Source organism: Nestor notabilis, unplaced genomic scaffold, assembly GCF_000696875.1.
Source record: "Nestor notabilis isolate BGI_N333 unplaced genomic scaffold, ASM69687v1 scaffold24350, whole genome shotgun sequence".
NCBI classification, from domain to species: domain Eukaryota; kingdom Metazoa; phylum Chordata; class Aves; order Psittaciformes; family Psittacidae; genus Nestor; species Nestor notabilis.
The window spans coordinates 155,816-175,726 of NW_009911080.1; the positions used below are offsets into that span (position 1 = coordinate 155,816).

The 19,911-nt window shown below is 38.2% G+C and overlaps 2 protein-coding genes across 2 annotated transcripts in view; one reads left to right on the plus strand and one right to left on the minus strand.

Moving 5' to 3' along the window:
* The window catches only part of LNX1 (ligand of numb-protein X 1, E3 ubiquitin protein ligase), a 66,305-nt gene extending 62,264 nt beyond the window's left edge, over window positions 1–4,041 (plus strand). The window contains exons 9-10 of the mRNA XM_010013029.1: window positions 3,027–3,185; window positions 3,889–4,041. Of these exons, the coding sequence (XP_010011331.1) occupies window positions 3,027–3,185; window positions 3,889–4,024 (295 nt within the window). The 3' untranslated portion in view covers window positions 4,025–4,041. The remainder of the gene's footprint in view (window positions 1–3,026; window positions 3,186–3,888) is intronic.
* Window positions 4,042–5,490: 1,449 nt separating this feature from the next.
* On the minus strand, window positions 5,491–19,675 carry LOC104404577 (pre-mRNA 3'-end-processing factor FIP1-like; the record flags this gene model as incomplete). The annotated part of the gene is made up of 6 exons (XM_010013040.1): window positions 5,491–5,773; window positions 6,515–6,652; window positions 12,294–12,513; window positions 17,207–17,262; window positions 19,059–19,113; window positions 19,649–19,675. Coding segments are annotated over 6 exons (644 nt in total), but the record flags the coding sequence as incomplete, so codon positions are not given.
* Between the last annotated feature and the right edge of the window lie 236 nt (window positions 19,676–19,911).

Genomic DNA, 19,911 nt, shown 5'->3' on the forward strand with positions numbered 1-19,911 from the left:
AGGGTAGCTAATTTAATTGCTTGTTGTTGAGGAAGACAGGTCTCCTTTAGTGTTGGAGGGAAATGTTGTTGTGAAGCATGCACTAAGGAAATAATGCGGAGCAGCTGGTGAAAAGTGTTTCTCCAGCCCCATGATGTTTCTTCTACTCTTCCTTGTTTTCCTGCTCTCCTTTCTTTGCTCTCCTCATGTTTCCTTCCCCCAGCTAGCACTGAAAAATAACCTTATAGATCATCCTGTCATAACATTTACAAACATTGGTACTTCACGCGAGTGTTTTTCTTCATCTGCAAAATGAGATGAGAAAGACAGGAGGTGGCCAAAGTCATTCTGCAAAACAGGGCTAGAACTGGGCATGAAACATGGAATTAGGACAGAAACTCCCCCAGATTACGTCCATTCAGGCTGTAGGGCTCTGATGGGAGCAATTCTCGAATATTACTGAATTCCACTGCCACTAGTCTACTGTAATGGGGAGGGGGAGAGGGAGGGAGTCATTGCTGAAGCCCTCTTGAAGTCGGGCTGGTTTTCATTCCCAGAGCATAAGGCTCTTTGCAAAAAGCAGCAGGCATTGTACATTTAACTACTTGAAAATAGGCATTTTTAAATTCCTTCTGCATGAGTAACTGATGCTCAGTTCTATTATTTCTTATGATAGGACCCTGCGTCTAGACACTGTTTATCTTCAAATCTTGAATCTGGGGCAAGTTCACACACAAATTACTCCTTGTCCTCAGCTTTTGGAGTACGTACAGATAGAGGTAGAACACTGTGAGCTGCCCTCTTCCGAGGCAGAAGATGGTTCTCCTTGGACCTATTGCAGTTTAGTGAGTTAGAGCAGTTTAACTGGATCAAAACACACAGACTGGGGCTTTTGTTTCCACACCACCTTATCCACTTCTCAGGCTATGGCGTGTGTGATGAGTTGGACCCATGCTGCACCAAGCACCCACACAGCCCAACACCCCCAGCTGGACAAGAGGATATAAGAAGAACAAGAGCAAGAAAACTCACTGGTCGAAGTAAAGGCAGGGAACAGTCACTATTTACATTGTGCTGTGGGCAAAACAGTCCTGGCTGGGGAATTTAACTTAAAACATTTACCAATATGGGTATTGGGAATCAAAAATAAGAAACACATAAACACTTGGGGAAAATCCCTTTCCTCCCATTTCCCACACCCAGCACCTCTCCTCCTGCCTTCCTGGTCCTCACTGCCTTGCAGCCGGTTATACCCCATTCCTTTAGTAAGGCAAAAGGCATCACAGGGGGTTAGAGTCAGGACAGAGTAGTTGCTTTCTGCTGCTCCTTGCTTCCCATGTATTTCTTGTGCTTTGGCAGAGAGAACAATCCTGATGCTAGTACTCTGTGTCTATTTTAATTAGATTTAGCATACGCTTTAATAACAATTTATGCTTTCTGGACTGATGAAGACCATGTAACTGGTAACCTTACAGACTGTGTGTACAGAACACATGTAAGCCTTGTATTCACTGTTTTCTTCTTCTGTCTTTACCTGCTCAGCTATTTCTTTTCTGTGGTGTTAGGATTTAGCTGAATGTCCTCCTGAAGGCATTGAGTGTAGCACCAGGCCCCTGCTCCCCAAAATCAACACTAGGTAAGAGCACTAATAGCTGAATCCTGGCACCACTTGGTCATGACCTTGATAAGTACCATCAACCACAGAGGGTTTAAGTGATTTTGCAGATTAAAGAAATCCACAGATGGTAAAGTAATAATGCCTGGCTGCTGAGGAAAGAAGCAAATGCCACCTGTTTCTTACATTAGCAGCCTGTGAATTCTTGTGCAAATATTATATACCTACCACCCTGGCAGCAGGTGAATATTTGTAGGTCCTGGGGGACTAATCTAGTGTTACTATAAGACCCTGCTATGAAACACAGCAAAAGCATTATTTGACAAATAAAATTTTTAAAAAGCTAGACATGTTGGTCTTTAAGATATTTATCCTTCTACAGAAGAAGTGTCAGCTGTTTCTTAGAAAACTTAAGTCTCTGAATAGAGCTTGTAACAGTTGCTTGCTGTAGACTAGGCTGTAATTTCAGATTTGGAATAGCAAAAGGATTTTCAGGCTCTTCAGTCATGCCTGGTATACCACTAATGATGAGCAGGTTAAGTACTAAGGACAAAAATTTCTGTTGCCTCGTAATTAATGAAATTAATTCCTTTTTTTCCTGATTGATTAAGAAAAAAGAAACAAAGCAGGTATTGAAATTAATTACGTGCAATAGGCAAAGTATAAGGCTCTAATAACCTTGCTACTCTTGCCTTCCTCTATTCCTTGTTCCAGCTAACTTTGTCTCAGCATAAATTACAGTATCATAACATACATTCAAGAGACCAACAGAGGGAGAAGCAGATTTCAGCTCTTACCATAATAACCTTGTGTTAGTCATTATAGCGAGGACAAGCTATCTTCTTGACGGCAGCCTCAGTACTCCAAAGCTCTGACTGGCATGGGTAGGCTTATCTCATCTTCCATGCTGTGTCACCTCTGATTTTTGTAATTCTGGCCCATTTCATTGGCCTTGAAATTACTGAGCTTTGACATGCATCACCATAAGAAATGCTTAACCACTCTCAACACAGTTAATCACACACAGACTTTTATCTGGAAGATAAAACAAGTCACAGGATTGTACAGGGCAGGTGAAATACAGGTTTTGGCATAATAGTTTACAAATATTAAACGCAGTCTCAGGTGAGTGTTTTTCTCCATCACTTTTGATTGCAACTAGATCATTTGCATAAATTTTACCCTCTGAAACAACTTATTTGCTATTGTAACCCCAAGATAACCCAGTAATTTTACTTTCAGGATAACTGGTTGTACTCGTGGAAAGCAGCACTACAGAAAACAGAAGGAAGCATCGGTGTCCAATACAGTGGAACTTTGGTGCTATTTTGCATCTTCAAGACACTCCATGGGTGTATGAAAAGGCATATTCATCATTAATGGTTTATCAGAATCTAAAGTTAAGACATCTAACTAGTCTGCTTTGTTTCAGGTATTTGTACAGCTGCAAAGAAATCGTATTACGACGAAATACATCTGGAAGTCTTGGCTTCAGCATCGTAGGAGGTTATGAAGAACACACTGGAAACAAACCCTTCTTTATCAAATCCATTGTTGGGGGAACACCAGCGTATAATGATGGCAGAATTAGGTAATGGTAACTAATGAAATGTAGCATTTAAGTCTTTCATCTAGTTCATTGGGGGTGGGGGGGATGCATGTTAAAACTAATTTTCATGAAGACTCTGTGTGTGTGTGGGAAAGGACTCACTGATACAGAACTAACTGAGATCTGGAAATAGGATGTAAGTGTCCTGAACTTTAACAGATTTGCCTTCATAGCAGCATGTGTTCAGATGTTTAGCAATCACGAGTATATGAGTAAGTGTAAAGATAAGTTAGTTTGATCTCGGGTAGTATGAAGCATGCGAGCACAGAGCAGCTTTCACACCCACCCCCCCCAGCTCAAAAAAACCCATCCAACCACCTTCTCCGAAAACACCAATACATTTTAGGAGAGTGAATGCAGAATTATGGAGCAAACTTAAACCAACTGAGAAGTCTTAAACAACATAGGTTGTTCAGAACATAGATTATTCCATTCTGAAAGAACTATTTTCTTTCAAACCTGTCTAAGTTCTAAGGAGGGAAAAAAAAACAAACAAACCAACACCCAAGTATTTTCACCTGCTTTATTCCCTTATTCATTAACAGTAGTTAGCCAGAGAAGGAGTAGTAATACTAATTTCTACCCCTTCCTCCCAGCTCAAGTACACGCTTTAGCATTTGCAAACATTCAAGATAGGAAGTCACCTTGTTCAATTGTTTTCTCATATTTGCCCTTGATTTTTCAGATGTGGCGACATCCTCCTTGCTGTCAATGGCAGGAACACATCAGGAATGCTGCATGCCTGCTTGGCAAGGATGCTCAAAGAACTGAAGGGAAAAATTACTCTCACAATTGTGTCCTGGCCTGGCACTTTTTTATAAAACAACTGTTTGTGGAGAGGAACATCAGTTTTTGCTTTTTGGGAAGGTCAAGGATGTATTTATAAAGAACAGGTTTGTGAAATTTCAATTTGCATGTCAAGAAAAGTCAAATTTAGGCAAAGCAGGGACATCTGTCAGAAAATCACTTCAGAGTGATTTAAGCTACAGACTTAAGTCTTTCCTTCCCCATATTCTTAAGGGTTTTTTTGTTGTGTTTCTTTTTTATATATATCTATATTTATGTATATTTAATGCATTATAATAATTAATAATGAAATTTCAGGAGCAGCAGCTCTCCTGCTCACCCACTTTATTTTGATTTACAAAAAAGAAATCCTTGAATAACTTACTTACGGAAAAAATTTCTTGCAGTTTTTTTCTAGTTGCAAAAATGAGGTGAAGGTTTTTATCCAACACAGTAATAGCACTTTGATTATGTGTACCTTTTCATGGTCAGCATGAAGCTGGTATTTTCAAGACTTTCAAGTACTGTTAGTCTGTAAAACTGTGAATTAAATTTCTAAAATAATTAAAAATAACTGTAACTGTGTCCTTGTACAGACATTGTTTTCATCCAAAACTGAACAACCCAGTTTCCTGGTATGTTTTGATTAATACTGTTAAATCTAGGATTTTTATATAGAATTATTGTTTTTAAGGATGTACTCTGCGCTCTGTTAATACCATTAAGTGAGTCTTCTAAACAGCACCATGCCAATCACACTTGATGCTGTTCTGCATGGAGTGATTCTGATAGTGATGATGCTCTTACATTTTTTCTAAAAATAGTTCTTTGCCTTTCTCTGCAAATTAACCACATTCCAAAGAGTTAACTTCTCACAAGCTAGCACTGGGAAGAGGATATATTTGTTAATCTTTACCACGTTAAGGACAGCTGTTCCTCTAGAAGAAAGACTAAAATGAACTTTCTCTTAAGCCACTGAAAAGCAGCAGGGATGATTATCCAGCTTAATTCACCCTTATGCACCCACATAAACCAGACATAATTGCCAAGTGTATCGGAGTGTTCCATCAGACTAAGAACAATCAATCAGCACCTTTCAGAGTTTCCCTATGTTTTTTCATTTCGCCTTAGTACAAAGTTCTTGAAGACAAGTCTGCAGTTCCTGCCTGTCCCTGTAGTAAAAGATGACCTTTTCAAATATGAATTCCAAAAGCTACACTAAACCCACACTGTTCCAGATGTTGGTATATAATAAAGTGAATGCACACTGTTTTTAAATTCAGTAAAACAATGACCTTCCCACTGGCTAATGAAAAAAGGAGACACTTTAATACAAATAATTTTAAACCCTACATATGCTGTAAGAGCGTAAGGCTCTAGCAGATTAAGATGTTTTCTCACTTAAAAGACAAAGTCAGTCCAGGAATCTTAACATGAAAAAGTCATTCTTTTATTTCCAAAAAAAAAAACAAAAAAAAAAACCAACCCCAAAACAAAACAACAAAGTAAACTTTGATTTCAAACTAACAGAACAAGATTAAGAGCAAATTATTTTAATACCCAGAAAAATAACAAGATTTATAGTAATCTATTTCTGGCACTAATATATATGCAAGTAGGCAAAAACCACACAAGCCTATTCTGCAGGGGCAGCTTCAGTGTTTTCCTGTTCAGGAGCAGGTTCACCGCTGGCTTCTTTTCCTTCTTTGCTTCTTTTGGATTTTTTGTGTTTGTGCCTTCTATGGCTATCCCCTTCTTCACTGTCATGACGACGTCTGCTGTTACTAAATTGAGAGAGAGAAAAAATACCTCAAACAATTGCATGACAGGTACCATTTCATTATAGAGTACCATAAAAACAGCTTTTGCATTCGTATTTGAAAACTGGCACCTGCTCTGACCCATACAGTATTTGGATGTCAACACCAAAATGAATTTTTCATGGAATGGTGCATACATCCACCCATCCTGTACTTTTTGTTGGGAAATTGGAATGATTTTTCACATTTGTAACCCATATTCTAATAGCAATACTTTTAATAAGTCATGTTCCTACTGGCATGTCTTAATGATTCAACATTCTTATTGACCATGTTCACTGTACTCAACCTTTATTTCTAACTTAAAGAGTATCAAGTTGAACAATTTCTATCAAGTGACCATGAGGGTTATTTTACTTACGAAGAATCATAGTTCAGTTCCCATGTCAATGCTGCTGAATGTCAGCTTCACTCCACCTCTTTCTGACCCCCCTTTTTTAGCAATCTTTCCCCAAATTCATAATTTCTGTTCACTAGCTAAGACTGTCACATACATCACTCAGTATGAAGTTAGCTGGGGTCAATATCGCTTTTTGTCTGCCCGCATTTTATATGATAGGACTTGTTCCAATTAGTACAGCTAAGTATTTACAGTCTTTCCACAAAACTCCAGTTTGTTTGGGGTTCTTTTAAAAGTTTATTTTTTTAAGCTGGTCAAGTCTTTTGTGTCCTATTAAAAAAAGAAAAAAACCAAACAAATCAAACCTTCGAGATGACTTGTGTCTAGTATCTTCTTTTTCTCTGTGTCTCCTGTCTCTGTGTCTGTCTTCTTTCTCTCTGCTTGTTCTATGGCGGTCATAGCCTCTTTCCCCATAGTCTCTGTATCTGTATCGTTCTTCATCACTGATTAAAAAAGAAGGTATTTTCAGGACAGTAATACCAAGCAGTATGTATGTTAAAAAAAGAAATTCTTAAACACTCTCAAGATAAATGTTAGAATAACATTAATGTTGTTTCTGGGTTTTTAGATCAGATCCACAGCATATGCTAAAAGGCCATTAAAACTCTTCACCTTACACATTAGACTTCTGTGGTTAATGCAATTTTCAAAGGGGATTGTTCAACAAAAATGGAAGGCTCAACGGGGTCACATGAAGTTTATATAGGAGTTATCAAGCAGTTAGCTTAAACCTGTATCTAGCTGCAAACAAAGTACAATCCTACATAAACTGTAGTGATGTTCAGCTCAGAGCGTGTAAAGCTCAACACTTATCAGCACACTTTTTGACTATTATACCACTTGGGTAAACTAAATTTAATTTTGGTATAGTTGATTTACTTCCTTACATCAGCTTCAGGAAATGAAAAGCTGGGTGCAAAGGGACCAACACTAAAATATACTCAGTATTTTGGGTTGCTTTTAAAACCCATTTCTCTCCAGTGCCAATGCTGTCTCTACTTTCACTCCTCTCTTGGATTACCGTGAGTGCTGCCCTGCCACAATGCTGGAAAAACCCCCTAAATATTACAGGATACACAAGAATTTAAAGGCTTTATTTAAGCACATTTTTTCATATTTTGACAGCTCAAGCCTAAAGAGATTTCTCATGTCTTGAAGCAGCGAGAACTTGGATCAAAACAATTTTATCTGTCATAACTTGGGCACTAGTCTTTCTAGTAGTAGGATTATACCATGAAGCAGATTTCAAAAATTAGCAATTTAAGACACTGTAGGTAAGCATCAAATGCCCTGCAGAAAAATCCTGGTTTTCTAAGGGACATTAAGAACATCCACACATCAAAATCAAAAACTACAGCTAGTACTAAAGAACTCAGAGTTATGATATGTCAATGTGTAATATGACTGCATTGACTAGTGCCTGTATTGTTACAGAACTGTACAACATTTATAAGATTTCACAATGCATTTAAAGCTACAGATCTGAGAGTAAGCTGATCAAATCCTGCAAAGTACATTTGTGACAGATGACATCATCACAGAATGTTTGAGGTTGGAAGACATGACTGGAGGTCATCTGGTCCAAACCCCCACTCAGGCAGGGCTAACAGGACCACTGGTTGCCCAGGACCATGTCCAGATTGGCCTTTGAGTATGTCCAAGGATGGAGACTCCACCATGGCCAGTCTGTGCCAGTGCTCAGCCACCTTCACAGGCATCACGCCACTATCGCTTCTCTGATCTAGTGTCCCCCTCTTAAGACAAAACCAAAATTCAATGGCATTGAACACTTTAAAAAGGCTATGTTAAATCTAATGTCTTCCCCACAAGAAAACCCTACAACAAACAGACATCGACTTGTAAAAGACGAAGACAGAACAGCCACAGAACATGAATTCTGATCATACTACTCCACAGCCAGCTCAAGTCACACTATGTTATAGTCCAGGATGTGAAAAGAAATCCAATTGCTCCACTGACATGTCCAAAACCCAGACAGGTAAAAACTAAAGCAGTTGGGGTTGAGGGGAAGGGAGAAAACAAATCCCCAGTCTTACAGTGCTTAAACCTCCAGTCCTATGCATTTAACCTGTTTCTGTATTTATCAGTCATTTACCACTGCTGTACCCTTAAGTTTCTACTCTACTATTGGGAAGGATGGAAGCGTAGGGGCGACATTTACCATCCAAGTCCCATTCTATTGGGCATTTCTTCTCATGAGAACCTAACTCCAGGCTTCAGGGAAAGGGGTAAACCCAACAATTAGAGGAATTTTCTTACGAAATGTCACAGAAAGATGAAGGTTGATATCAACTGCTAGTTTCTAGGACAAGTCATATGGAAAAAAAGACTAACCTAGCTTGCATAGTTCAGAATGACAGTCTTCATTTCATCTATGTTTGAAGTGTGTCTTAATTTGGTGTGTAATAAAGCAGCACCATAAAGACAGCATGTGCCTGGTGAAATCCAGTCATAAAGCTCAGGTATAGTGGGGGGAAAAAAAAAAAAGAAAGTACAATGTTAAAAATGAAATTAAAATTAGGTTCTGAAATCTACCGAAAGTTACAATCAAAGGTAAAGCCTGATTAGACTTTGAATGACATCTGAAAATTTTTGTTAGATGTGGGATTCCTGTACTGGAACACCTCTAAAGTGCCAATAGTCATCAGGGTTTTAGGAGCCTTTAATTTCTACAGGATTGCAGGGATAGGAAAAGGTAGAACCAATTCAACTATAGTTTACTCCCAACATCTGATATTAGTTCCCAGAATTAACATTTTAATGGTAAGTGTCTAATTAAAAAGTTAAAATTTGAACATCTAACATTGCCTTCTGACGAGCCTGCCATAAAAAAAATCAGATGGCTACTTGTAGACTTACAGCTTGGTTTCAAAGCTGAGATCCAAAGCCTTCAATATTAACTCACAGTCTGCATTCGCTCTCTTACTGTTTTAAAACACTCTAGGAAAGGTTAGAAATATTATTGATACTCCTTTATAAACCTTATTTTGGCAAACTACTACAGCTTGTAAGTGTATCTGAAAATAAGCAATCTTTCTATAAGTAAAGCAAAATACCAGTTTGCCAAGTCCAGTATGTTGGGAGCTTTAAGGAACAGGAACAAATGTCATGTACCCAATGTTACAGCAGTGATCTCCTCCCCATTTTGTATCTGGGCTTACATTACAGTTAGTGAAGCCTTCCAGGGACAGCACTGAGACCACTACAGCCTTTGACCTGTGGAAGAGGACCTACAGTTACCTGGCAAAGAAGCCCCAAGCCAATCCAATCCATAGTATGTTCGTTCTCTACACCTTTGGTTACATTTTCAAAAACTTCACAAACCTATTAACCTCACAAATGAGGAGATCTCACTTTGGTAGAGATAGATAGCAAACTTTTTGTGTCTGTATTCAACAAGCTTTCCCATGTATTTTAAAAACCCTTCAACAAAGAATGACAGAAGGATTTACGCTGGAAGGGACTTTGTGGAAGTCACTTGGGCTAACCCCTCCTCATACAGGGCTAACTCAGAAGTCTGGTCAGGCAGCTTAGGACTTGTTTAGTCAAGTTTTGAGTATCACCAAGGCTGGAGATTCCATGATCTCTCTCTTCAAACTGTCTTACCATCTGACCACTCCTTTTGTGCTTATTCCACCACTAATGGAATTCCCCTTGCCATGACTGTTAAATACTACGTCCTGTTCTTACTCTGCCACTTTGAAAAAGAGCCTGGTTCTATCTTCTCTACAACCACCCATTAGGTGTTGAAAACAGCCTTAAGAACCCTCCTCATACTTCTCCTTTCAAGCTAAATAAACCCCATCCCCTTAGCCTTGCTAACCACCTTATCAGACCTCCACTGGACTCTCCAGTCTGTCAATGTCCTCTTTTCCACATCAAGCGACTCAAAACTGGGCACAGAACTTTGCACATGATATCAAGTGCCAAATAAGAGGGCAATAATGGCATTCTCCACCTGTGGGTTACACTCTAACACAGCTCAGTGCATTTTGACCTTTATTACACACTAAGTGCTGAGTCCCATTCAATTTCTTCTCCTCTAGGACACCAAGTCCTTTCCTGTAAAGCTGCTTCCTAGCCAGACAGACCCCCATCTGCTCTGCTGCATGGGATTTTACTGGGTTTCAGGACCTTAGAAATACAGTTGTTGGGTTTTGGTTTTGTTTTTCAAATTGCTGAGGAAGAACCACAAAATGGTAAGGTATCAATCAAATTCCAAAGTGTACGTTTTCAGTGGTAACAAATTGACTTGGAACTAGCAAAACACAAAAAAGAAAACAGTCTTTGCAGAAGAGACAACAATCCAAAAAGAACAGCATTTTCTCAAGGGGGCAGTGAGATACAGTGTAAAAACACATAATTTCATCTGACATAGCAGGGTAAAGGTAGAGCAGAATATAAAGACAGCTGAAGATTCACTTTTTAACTACATTTTGGTTATACGGATAGAATAAAAATAATTCCATTTTCTTACAATTCTAAGAAATACTATAAGCACGAATACAGGCTGCTTATCTGGAAAAGAACTGCTAAAAACACTGAAAGCAGTAATTTCTGTGCAGTAAAAAGCTGAAGATGATGTTTACTCCAAATCCTACCACAGTGCCGCTTGAACAAAGTTTAAACGAAGGGAATTTAACAAAAACTAATGCATTTGTACAGTCTCTAAAATAGCTCACATTCTCCTCCTCGTAGCTCATTTAATTTTATTTTCCTAAGTGCACAGAATTGAAAATAAACCTTCTTAAAAATCATTTTGTCTGCACGTTCTCTCTTAAGCCTCTCCCAACTTCTCTGTGACTCCCAAACCAACTTACACTAGTTAAGGGCCTCCCGTTTTCTTACACGGCCATGTGGCAACAGCTTTGCTACAGATGGTGGATAATTTAGTCACATAAAAAAGTTGAGGCCTGCTCTTCCCCCTCTTTTACAGATAACTCTGGCAACAGCACAGAGACTTCGTGAGGCCTGGAAGCTATTAAGGTTCATTTCAAGCACCCTTGAATGACCAGGCTTCTTTCTGGCCTTCAATCAAGCTGTCTGAGAAACAGATGTTTAGATTGGTCTTGAGTTCTCAGAAACTGACCCTGGAACATAGCACATGCACATGGGAGAGGACATCACCACATCAGCATACATGGAAAATCCCCTATCTTGCACCTAGTTTGGGTCTTCAGCTAGCAATCGTGATGCAAAAAATGTCATCTTTCAACTGAAGTAATGTTGACTCCAGGTGATCTCGTGATCCGCAAGGTAAAATCACTGGTAAAACCCATCTACCCAATACCTAAGATACATATTCTGCAAAAGCTGACACTTAAAAAAACCCTGGACAGCAAACAACTCAGAAAGGTGCCAGGACAATTTGCTAAAATACTTAGCAAACAATAAGCAAAGTAAATTTAGATAAACCTGGCAAGCCAATAGATCTCTGCTCTATGGAGTCCAAGCAAGTTCAGTGTTAAATGTTTAAATGCTTTGTACTTGTGCACATGAACCACAGAACAGCTGCGGCTTTTTAATTCTTTTTTCTTAAAGCAAGTAGAGGGCTGAAAGCTGACTGAAGTTATCTGTCATCATTGTCATCATCTGCCTGAAAATGTAAAGAAGTTTTTGACCTTGAAATAATAGTTTTAAAAAAGATAGGACAGAATATTATCCAGCCAGTGCTAATGACCAAACGAACAATTTTAGCAGCTAGCAACACCATTGATTAGGGTCAAAACATTACTCTTAGCACTGAACTGGCAACTAAGATTCATTGAGCACTTCCATCGATTTTTCTAGAACTCCTGATGTCAAATAGAGCTAGGTATCTCACTCACACACAGGGCTTAAATCACACCTTTAACTTGTAAAAGTACCATGACCAGTTTGGATGTATACTGTCTTTTTTACACTTCTGAAATTCAGTTATAGTTTCCAAGAGAAAAAGGGGAAGAGGAGAAGGCTGCACCCTCCGGCTCTTCGGAATATACAGCTGAACAGTAAATTGTACTGCTGAAGTACATTATTTAACAGAGACTCAGGGTTACAGTATGCTTATGACATTTCACTTACCTGTTGAACACACTTGGAGTTGGACTGTGATCTCGGTCCCTTTCCCTGTCTCTGGTACGTTCTCGGTCTCGGTCTCTGTCTCGGTCCCGGTCCCGATCTCGGGATCGCTCTCTCTCACGTTCCCTATCCTTCTCTCTTCGTGAGTAGTAATCCCACTGCTTGCTGGTATCCAGAAGACTAGACCACGAAGGAGCAGAACCTGCAAGGTGCGGAAAGGTGACTAAAGAAAAAGACGTGGGTATTAGAAAGAACAAAATCAGATAGCATATGAAAACTGCAATAGTACTTATGCATGAACACACAGGCGTTTGTCAGCCTCCTCCAATGACATTTTTCAGTCTTCCCCTTTCACGTAAAAGTTAATACTGAGCAAACTCTGCATTTTTTCCATGATGCTAATAAAGGCCTCTGGAACTCATTCAAATACTTGTTATGAAGATATACAGAACCAGGATATACCCCACAAAGACTGTCTAAATCCTTCTGGGGGAAAAAAAAGACGAAACAACCCTCCACAAAACCCCACATTGTGCAAAGATTTGCTGAAAGAATCTAATTTTATGTGGTCAAATGGCTTTGTTTTGGGGGAACAACAAAACAAAAACAACCAGAAGACAAAACTGCCTTTGAAACTCAGTGGCTCTCCAAGCACAGTTCAGAAAAACAAGGAAAAAGGATGCTTCCAACTTTATATTTAGATACTACTATTTTTGGTTTGTCCTGTAAAATCATTGTATTTAAAACATAACATGAGTTACAAAGCTCTCATTCACTAATTTATATTCTATACTGTGCTTTGCCATTCTTTTCTGATTACAGCTGTAACAGCAGCTTTAGAAATAAATTCCAGAAATTCATTCTGGGGAGAAGAAATTAACGCTCCTAACTTACACTTTGTAAGATAACATTTCTAATGAGGACTCAGCAAATCACTATTGCTGCTAGAGTACAAAAGATTCAGAAAATTAAGCATATTATCTTAAAGATTATATGCTTAAAAGTTAAAGAAGTCACAACCATGTCACAACTTTTTTAGGTATCAGCAATGGGAAGAGAGAAGGGGCATGCTTCTCCATTGCTTTCTCCCAACTCCGATGTAATAAATAACTACTAGTCTTAATGTAATAAATAACTACTAGTCTTAATGCCCCAATTGTTCTGTTCTGCCCTCCCTCTCCAAAAGTCCTGTGAATGTATTCTATCAATGAAAAGAGCTTGCGTATTTAACTGGAAACAGCACTCTCTAGTGGACTTACAGTACAGAGGACTTCCCACTTTCTGCTTATCTGCTTTGCTAGCCAATGATAACATAGCCTTCAATAAATCGTTTGTTTTGAGTTCCACTTCATTATCTATAATATGAGAACAATATTCACTTGACTCCATGGTGTCACAAAGAGACATTAATAGCACAATCAACACAAATATTTCACTGAACAATGTAAAGTGCATTACTGATACTGTATTTAATACTCTAGAGTTATAAAATCAGTGGCTTCTCCTGACAGCTATGTTCGGACTGCCTTGCCTACAACATCTGGGGTATGCCTGCCCCAGAAAGCTTTGGCAGAAGCTTAAGACAGCAGTTTGCCAAATACAAAAGACCTTTTGAGCAGGCAGAGGAGCAGGAAAAAACACTTCATTGTTAAAGTACATTTGCAATGAAAAGCATTTTAAGTCTTTAAAAAAGCATTTATATGAGATTTTGCCTCTAACAAAATGCTTGACACTGTTTCATTTCAGGGCTACAGACAGAATGAGGAGTTAACAGAAAAAAATACCCTAATACAATAGTATGTTGTTCATCATTCTGCCAAAACCTGAAATTCTTCTAAGGAAAGCAGCCAGAAATAGCAAAAAAACAGCTGGACTTTAAAGACTGCTGATTTCCTTGACTTACCACTATGTCAACATCATACGTATGGTCCACTGGCTGCCAGAATATTCTGATCTAAAGTGTAAACTTAACTTTAAATGTATACTACAAAACAATTATTAATGGTAGCATAAACTCTTATGATAAATTTTGGTTACTCCCTCACGTCTGCAGTCATTCTCATCTGACAGAAGTATGTTATTTTCACCCCAGTAACTGGAGATAAACCAGTTATTTGATACTCTGCACATTTTTATATCTAGATTTTCACCAGTAATTACTTACAATGCACAAAAAGCTTACTTTCTAATATGAACTGGTGTTCTGCATTTAATGCTTCAAATGAAGTCATTTGTCACTTTTAGTATTCCTACATGGATTGTTTTAGTAATTTCTACAAAAAGAAGGGCAATTCCAAAGTTTAATTTTATTTTTTGAACAGGAAGAGAGAGAGCTTTGAACAACCAACAGCTTTAGAGGCTTAAGTGCTGTTTTGGAGGTGGTTTAAAAATTTAAAGCTGCATGGTATGGTATCACAGTATGAGGCAAACTATCTAATACCTATTCTTTGTGCCTCAAAAAATCAGGACTCTCAAACTCTTTCTGTAATGCTAAATTTCTTGTATGTTCATAAGATAGAATGAACATTTAGAGCACAGAACAGAGAAATGCTTGAGGAAAAAGCAAACAAGCATACAAGTCACTTCAGTGGCAGACCAAACGTAGTGCCGCATCCTGACAGCTCAATAAAATTCGAAGATCTGATGGCAAAACAGATTTATGAGAAATTGTGAATTGTGAAAGGATTTGAGATCAAACCGAAGAAAGCTCATTGATGCAGTGGAAAAGCACAAAGACAAAATAGATATTCTTGAAGCTGCAAGTTAAGAATATTATTTTACTATGCAACCTTCCTAATGGACTTGCAGTGGGCAACATGCCTGACAAGGAGTAGGCACCAAAGGCATGAGATTAGCAGTTTGGATAGGCAGAAGGAAGGCTGGAGCCTTAATTGGTAGTTTTTGTAACATGTTCCATATCCCCCACAATTTTGACAAAGCCATGAAACATATAGACTGGCAAAAAAGACAACAGGGTGGAGATTCAGTGCTACCACGCGAAGCAACTATTAAATAAACATACTTAGTGATTCTTAATTAAAGGCCTTGCCTGTACTCTAGTGAACCCTCACTTTACCTAAGCTCTGATACACACACAGCACTGGTAAAATACCGGCCAGTGAGAGTTAGATGCTGGCCAGGAAAACATGTTTTGCTCAGAGATGAACAGCAGCAATAAAATGCCACTAAGCCTCTACAGACCCAAAAATCCCAATCACAGGCGCAGTTTAGAGACAGACAATTTGCTCCAAATACGAAAGCTTTTGCAACAATAGGGATGCCACATACCGCGGGAAGACGGGAGCAGACTGTGCTCCTTAGTCTCCATGATCATAAAAAGGCAAATATAATTTTATTAACCCTGATGGAGTTGAAATTCAATGTTGGCATGACCAGGATGACAGTCATCTTCCTAATATTGGTACTGCAACAACATACACATGCCAACACCTCTGAAGGTCAACATAAAATTTGGAAATCTTCTTGTGTCCCTGATAGTACTTGACAGAACAGCAAATTCTAACAAGGGAGATTCCAAAATGAAAAACATTCTAAATTGGAGACTACATATTAGATGCAATGTACATACTAATGACTGTTAAGAATGCATTCCTTATAATACTGTACATGACTAGATGTTGAAGCTTCAGCAAAATGGGTATCTTAACTGTCTGCCTCGGCTTTACCTTTTTGCTAAAACTTCAGCAAACACAGTTCAATTATTGCTACAGAAGTAGCTAACATAAAGGAGCTGTTCACCCGTATCAAGAATTCTTGAAAACATAACAAGCTTCCATGCATGCAAGCAAACACTTGATAACTGATGAGGATCCTTTCAATGTCAACAAAGTATCACTTGCTACTCCATAAACAGCTCCAACTTCAAGAAATTACAAGCCATTCAAAAATGTCATTCTGTATATCTAAAGACTTATGAAAAGATACATTATCTGAATGTTTGATCTGTGTGGAACATTATGTATCCTCAGAACTAGACAGAATTTTTCCCTACCATTTCTCCTCCCAGAAAACAGAAAAAGTCAGCTAGAAGAAAAGGCAATAGGCATGGGGCTGGATGGCAAGAGGCAGTGACTGGCAACACACCAGGTCCTGCACCTGGGTTGGGGCAATCCTCAGTATCAGTACAGACTGAGCAACAAATTGATTGAGAGCAGCCCTACTTGGGGGTAGTGGTGGATGAAAAATTAAGTATGAACCAGCAATGTGAGTTCGCAGTCCTGAAAGCCCATCCCATCCTGGGCTCCAAAAAAGCAGCACAGCCAGCAGGTTGAGGGATGTGATTTTCCCTCTCTGCACTCCTGTGAGACCCCACCTGGAGTACTGTACCCAGTTCTGGGGCCCCCAGTACAAGAAAGACATGTTAGAGCAGGTCCAGAGGAAGGCCATGAAAAATTATCAGGGATCTGGAACGTCTCTCCTAGGTTGTTCCAGCTGTTCAGCCTGATGAAGAGAAGGCTCTAGGGAGACCTTACTGTGGCCTCTCAGTACGTAAAGGGGGCTTATGAGAAAGATGGAGAGACTTTTTACGAGGGCCTGTAGTGACAGGACAAGAGGCAGTGGTTTTAAACAGAAAAAGGGTAGGTTTAGGTTGGACATAGGGAAGAAATTCTTTGCCATGAGGGTCCATATTACGGTGTATTATTTTTTAAAATCAGTGTTCTGCAAAAGCAGTGTGGAAAGATAAGCAGCATACAAATAAGTAAGCAAAATAGCAGTATTTACCAACACCTGTTAAATCTGCAACAGCACATATTTGTTTATAATGGTAGGCAATGAGCTTTCATAATGAATTACTGTAAGGACCTGTTTAGTCTCTTAGCAAAAATCCTCATGAGTGTATCAAGCAATATAATCTAGCACTAGCTAAAAGTCTCAAAACCAGCAAGCTTACTCACCACTGCCATAGGAAAATGCACGAACAGAACGACCATCATAGCCAGAAGAATGTCCACTGTTGAAAAGAAAATAATTGTAAAAATCCCATTTTACCAAAGCCACCTCTGTGAATAAATATATACTTCTAATACTATTCCCCTGAAGTCTAACCACCATACAGAATAAAACAAAATGTTTGCTATAAATGGATTTAAGTCCTCCATCTTGAGCATTACTCATTAAGGAAGCTGTCTATCAACACAAATATGTATATCTCATGTTTTACTACAGGAGTTGAAAGCAGCATTCTCTCTTCTTAAAATTTTAAACAGAATTATCTATACCAAAGCTGCTCTTTTCTATTTTGAATGAATTTTCTATTTAAAGTGTTTCTTTTATCATAAGATGTTTCTGCACAGATCCTGAACTTAATCTGCAATTGCTTCAGTGTGCTTCATTCATGAGTGAAGCCGATCTCATTCCTTCTGTTAAAATGTAGGTACATGAGCGTATCTTAGAACAGGTGGACTTCAAATGTGTAGTTCTATAAATAAACTATTAAATTAGCTAAACATTTTCTAGGCTGACTTCTTCCGGTGAAAGCCAACTCAAGTACGTAAAAACCAGAAAGGTTAAAAAGGATGCTATGTGCACAGGACATAATTCATACATATATAATTCTTTCATGACTTTATAGCACTTCCTACATAATTTGAATGAATTGTCTTTGCAGGATTTAACCTAAGTGTTATTTCTATTCTTGAAGGCACTTGAACATTACGAAGTAAGTTTGGGATTAGCTTAGTTTATAACCAAAACACCACCAATGACAGTGAAAGGCCAATTCAACATCTCAATATTTAAAAGTATGAGAACTAGCTCCTAGATTCCACAATAAGCTTGATTTTTTCACATCGTATTTCAGAAGCTACATTAATATTTGCTACAAGTAAATGATGCAATAACCTCTGCTTAAGAGTCAGAAGCAGCAGTCACAGCAACTGTCAGTATGAAAGAATCAATTTACTTTCATGCACACCAAATGCCTCTAGCTAGATGTTTTTCCGAACGAAATCAGGTGAGGATTTTCTGAGATTTACCATCATCATCCTACAGTGTATATGTTAATAGAATTTTTCAATTTCAAAGGAACAGATGTGTGCACCTTCCTTCAGTGAAATCCAAAGTACTGGCAAGAGGCTTGCACCATCTTCTTAAGAGAGCTTTGTATATGATCTGGTTTTGGCCTCTAGCAAAACATCAGTATTTTTAAATCACTCTGCTGGCCAACTTTTTTTTCTCCCTTTTATATATATATGTGTGTATATAGATATATAAAAAAATAAAGATATTTGCGCACATATATAAAAAATATACATATTTTGTATATGTATATGAAAAAGGTATTAAAAAAGAACCTGGTAGGCCTATTACAGCTGAACACTTAGCTCAAACACTGTACAAATACAAATTTGTATTCTGTGGAACTCTGGTATTTCCGATAGCTTATGAGGGCTTGAATTGGTGGCCTAATTGTTTATTTGTAGCTATAGAAAAGGATACAATTCACCTAAATAAGCCTTCAGACTGCTAAAGAATAATTAATAATCATTACCCTGACCTTGTTCTTAAGTCTTGGCATTGATACAGTGTTGTAATGCAACTAAACTAATAAGTAGCCAAGTAATCAAGTCAAAAGAATATTAAGTGTCAGACAAGTGAGACTAGTAACATTTCTGTAAAAATCTGAACCTGTCTCCCTGCTCCCAGATAAAATCCATAAAACACTGGGTACCATAAGAGTCCTTATTCACCTATTTCAGTTATAGAACACTGATATATTGCTTTGTAAGATTTCACACAGATAAATACCTTTCTATTGTGGGTATGAGGGAAGGTGGAGGACCGCCAGGTGGTGGTGGAAAGCCTGTAATAATAAATGGGAGGGGGAAACAAACATAAACACGTAAAAGAACTATGCTAAGCATATAATGGTAAACAGATTCCAGAGAGTAAAACACAAAAATTTGTTTCTTGCTGTGTAAATGGATTTTATTCTGTAAGACGAGAACTTCTTTCCAGCTTAATGAAAGGCAGACTTTTAAATGCGTATTATCAGTGCCTCAAATCAAATACCTTATCATTCTTAAAACACAGTTATTTAGAAGCATAGGAAAATTCCCAAGTATCTAACAATATCTAGTAAACAACAATTACAACTATTTTATGCACAGCTGAAGATAAAAGAATGGAAAGAAAGGAAGAAGCACACATCTAAGAAACAGGCCGATTAGGCCCACTAGTCAACAGCCTGGCATCAAAACAAGTGAGCCTACATCTATACATACAGTTTTGTATTTATGAACTCTTATGTAGAAAATTAAAAGGAAGCTGGTAAGTTGCACATCAGTTAAGTTTTCATTTCTTAATCAAACGTGGGAAAAAATCTTAAACAAGTTTACCTGGTGGTGGCACTGTTATTGGTATACCTAAAAAGGCAACAAACAATGTATCAGGTATAGTAACAGTTTGTCTTTATGATCTGTAGATCTAAAATCAGATTGAGCTATCAACGCATACATGATCAAGAAGAATGGTAACTTACTTTCTGTGTCCTTAGGTCAAGATCTCACAGTAATATCAACTGTGAAATCTGGCTTTTTATTTAAATTCCTATTCTCTAGGATCTTACTTAGAGACAAAAATAATGAAGAATGACTCTGGG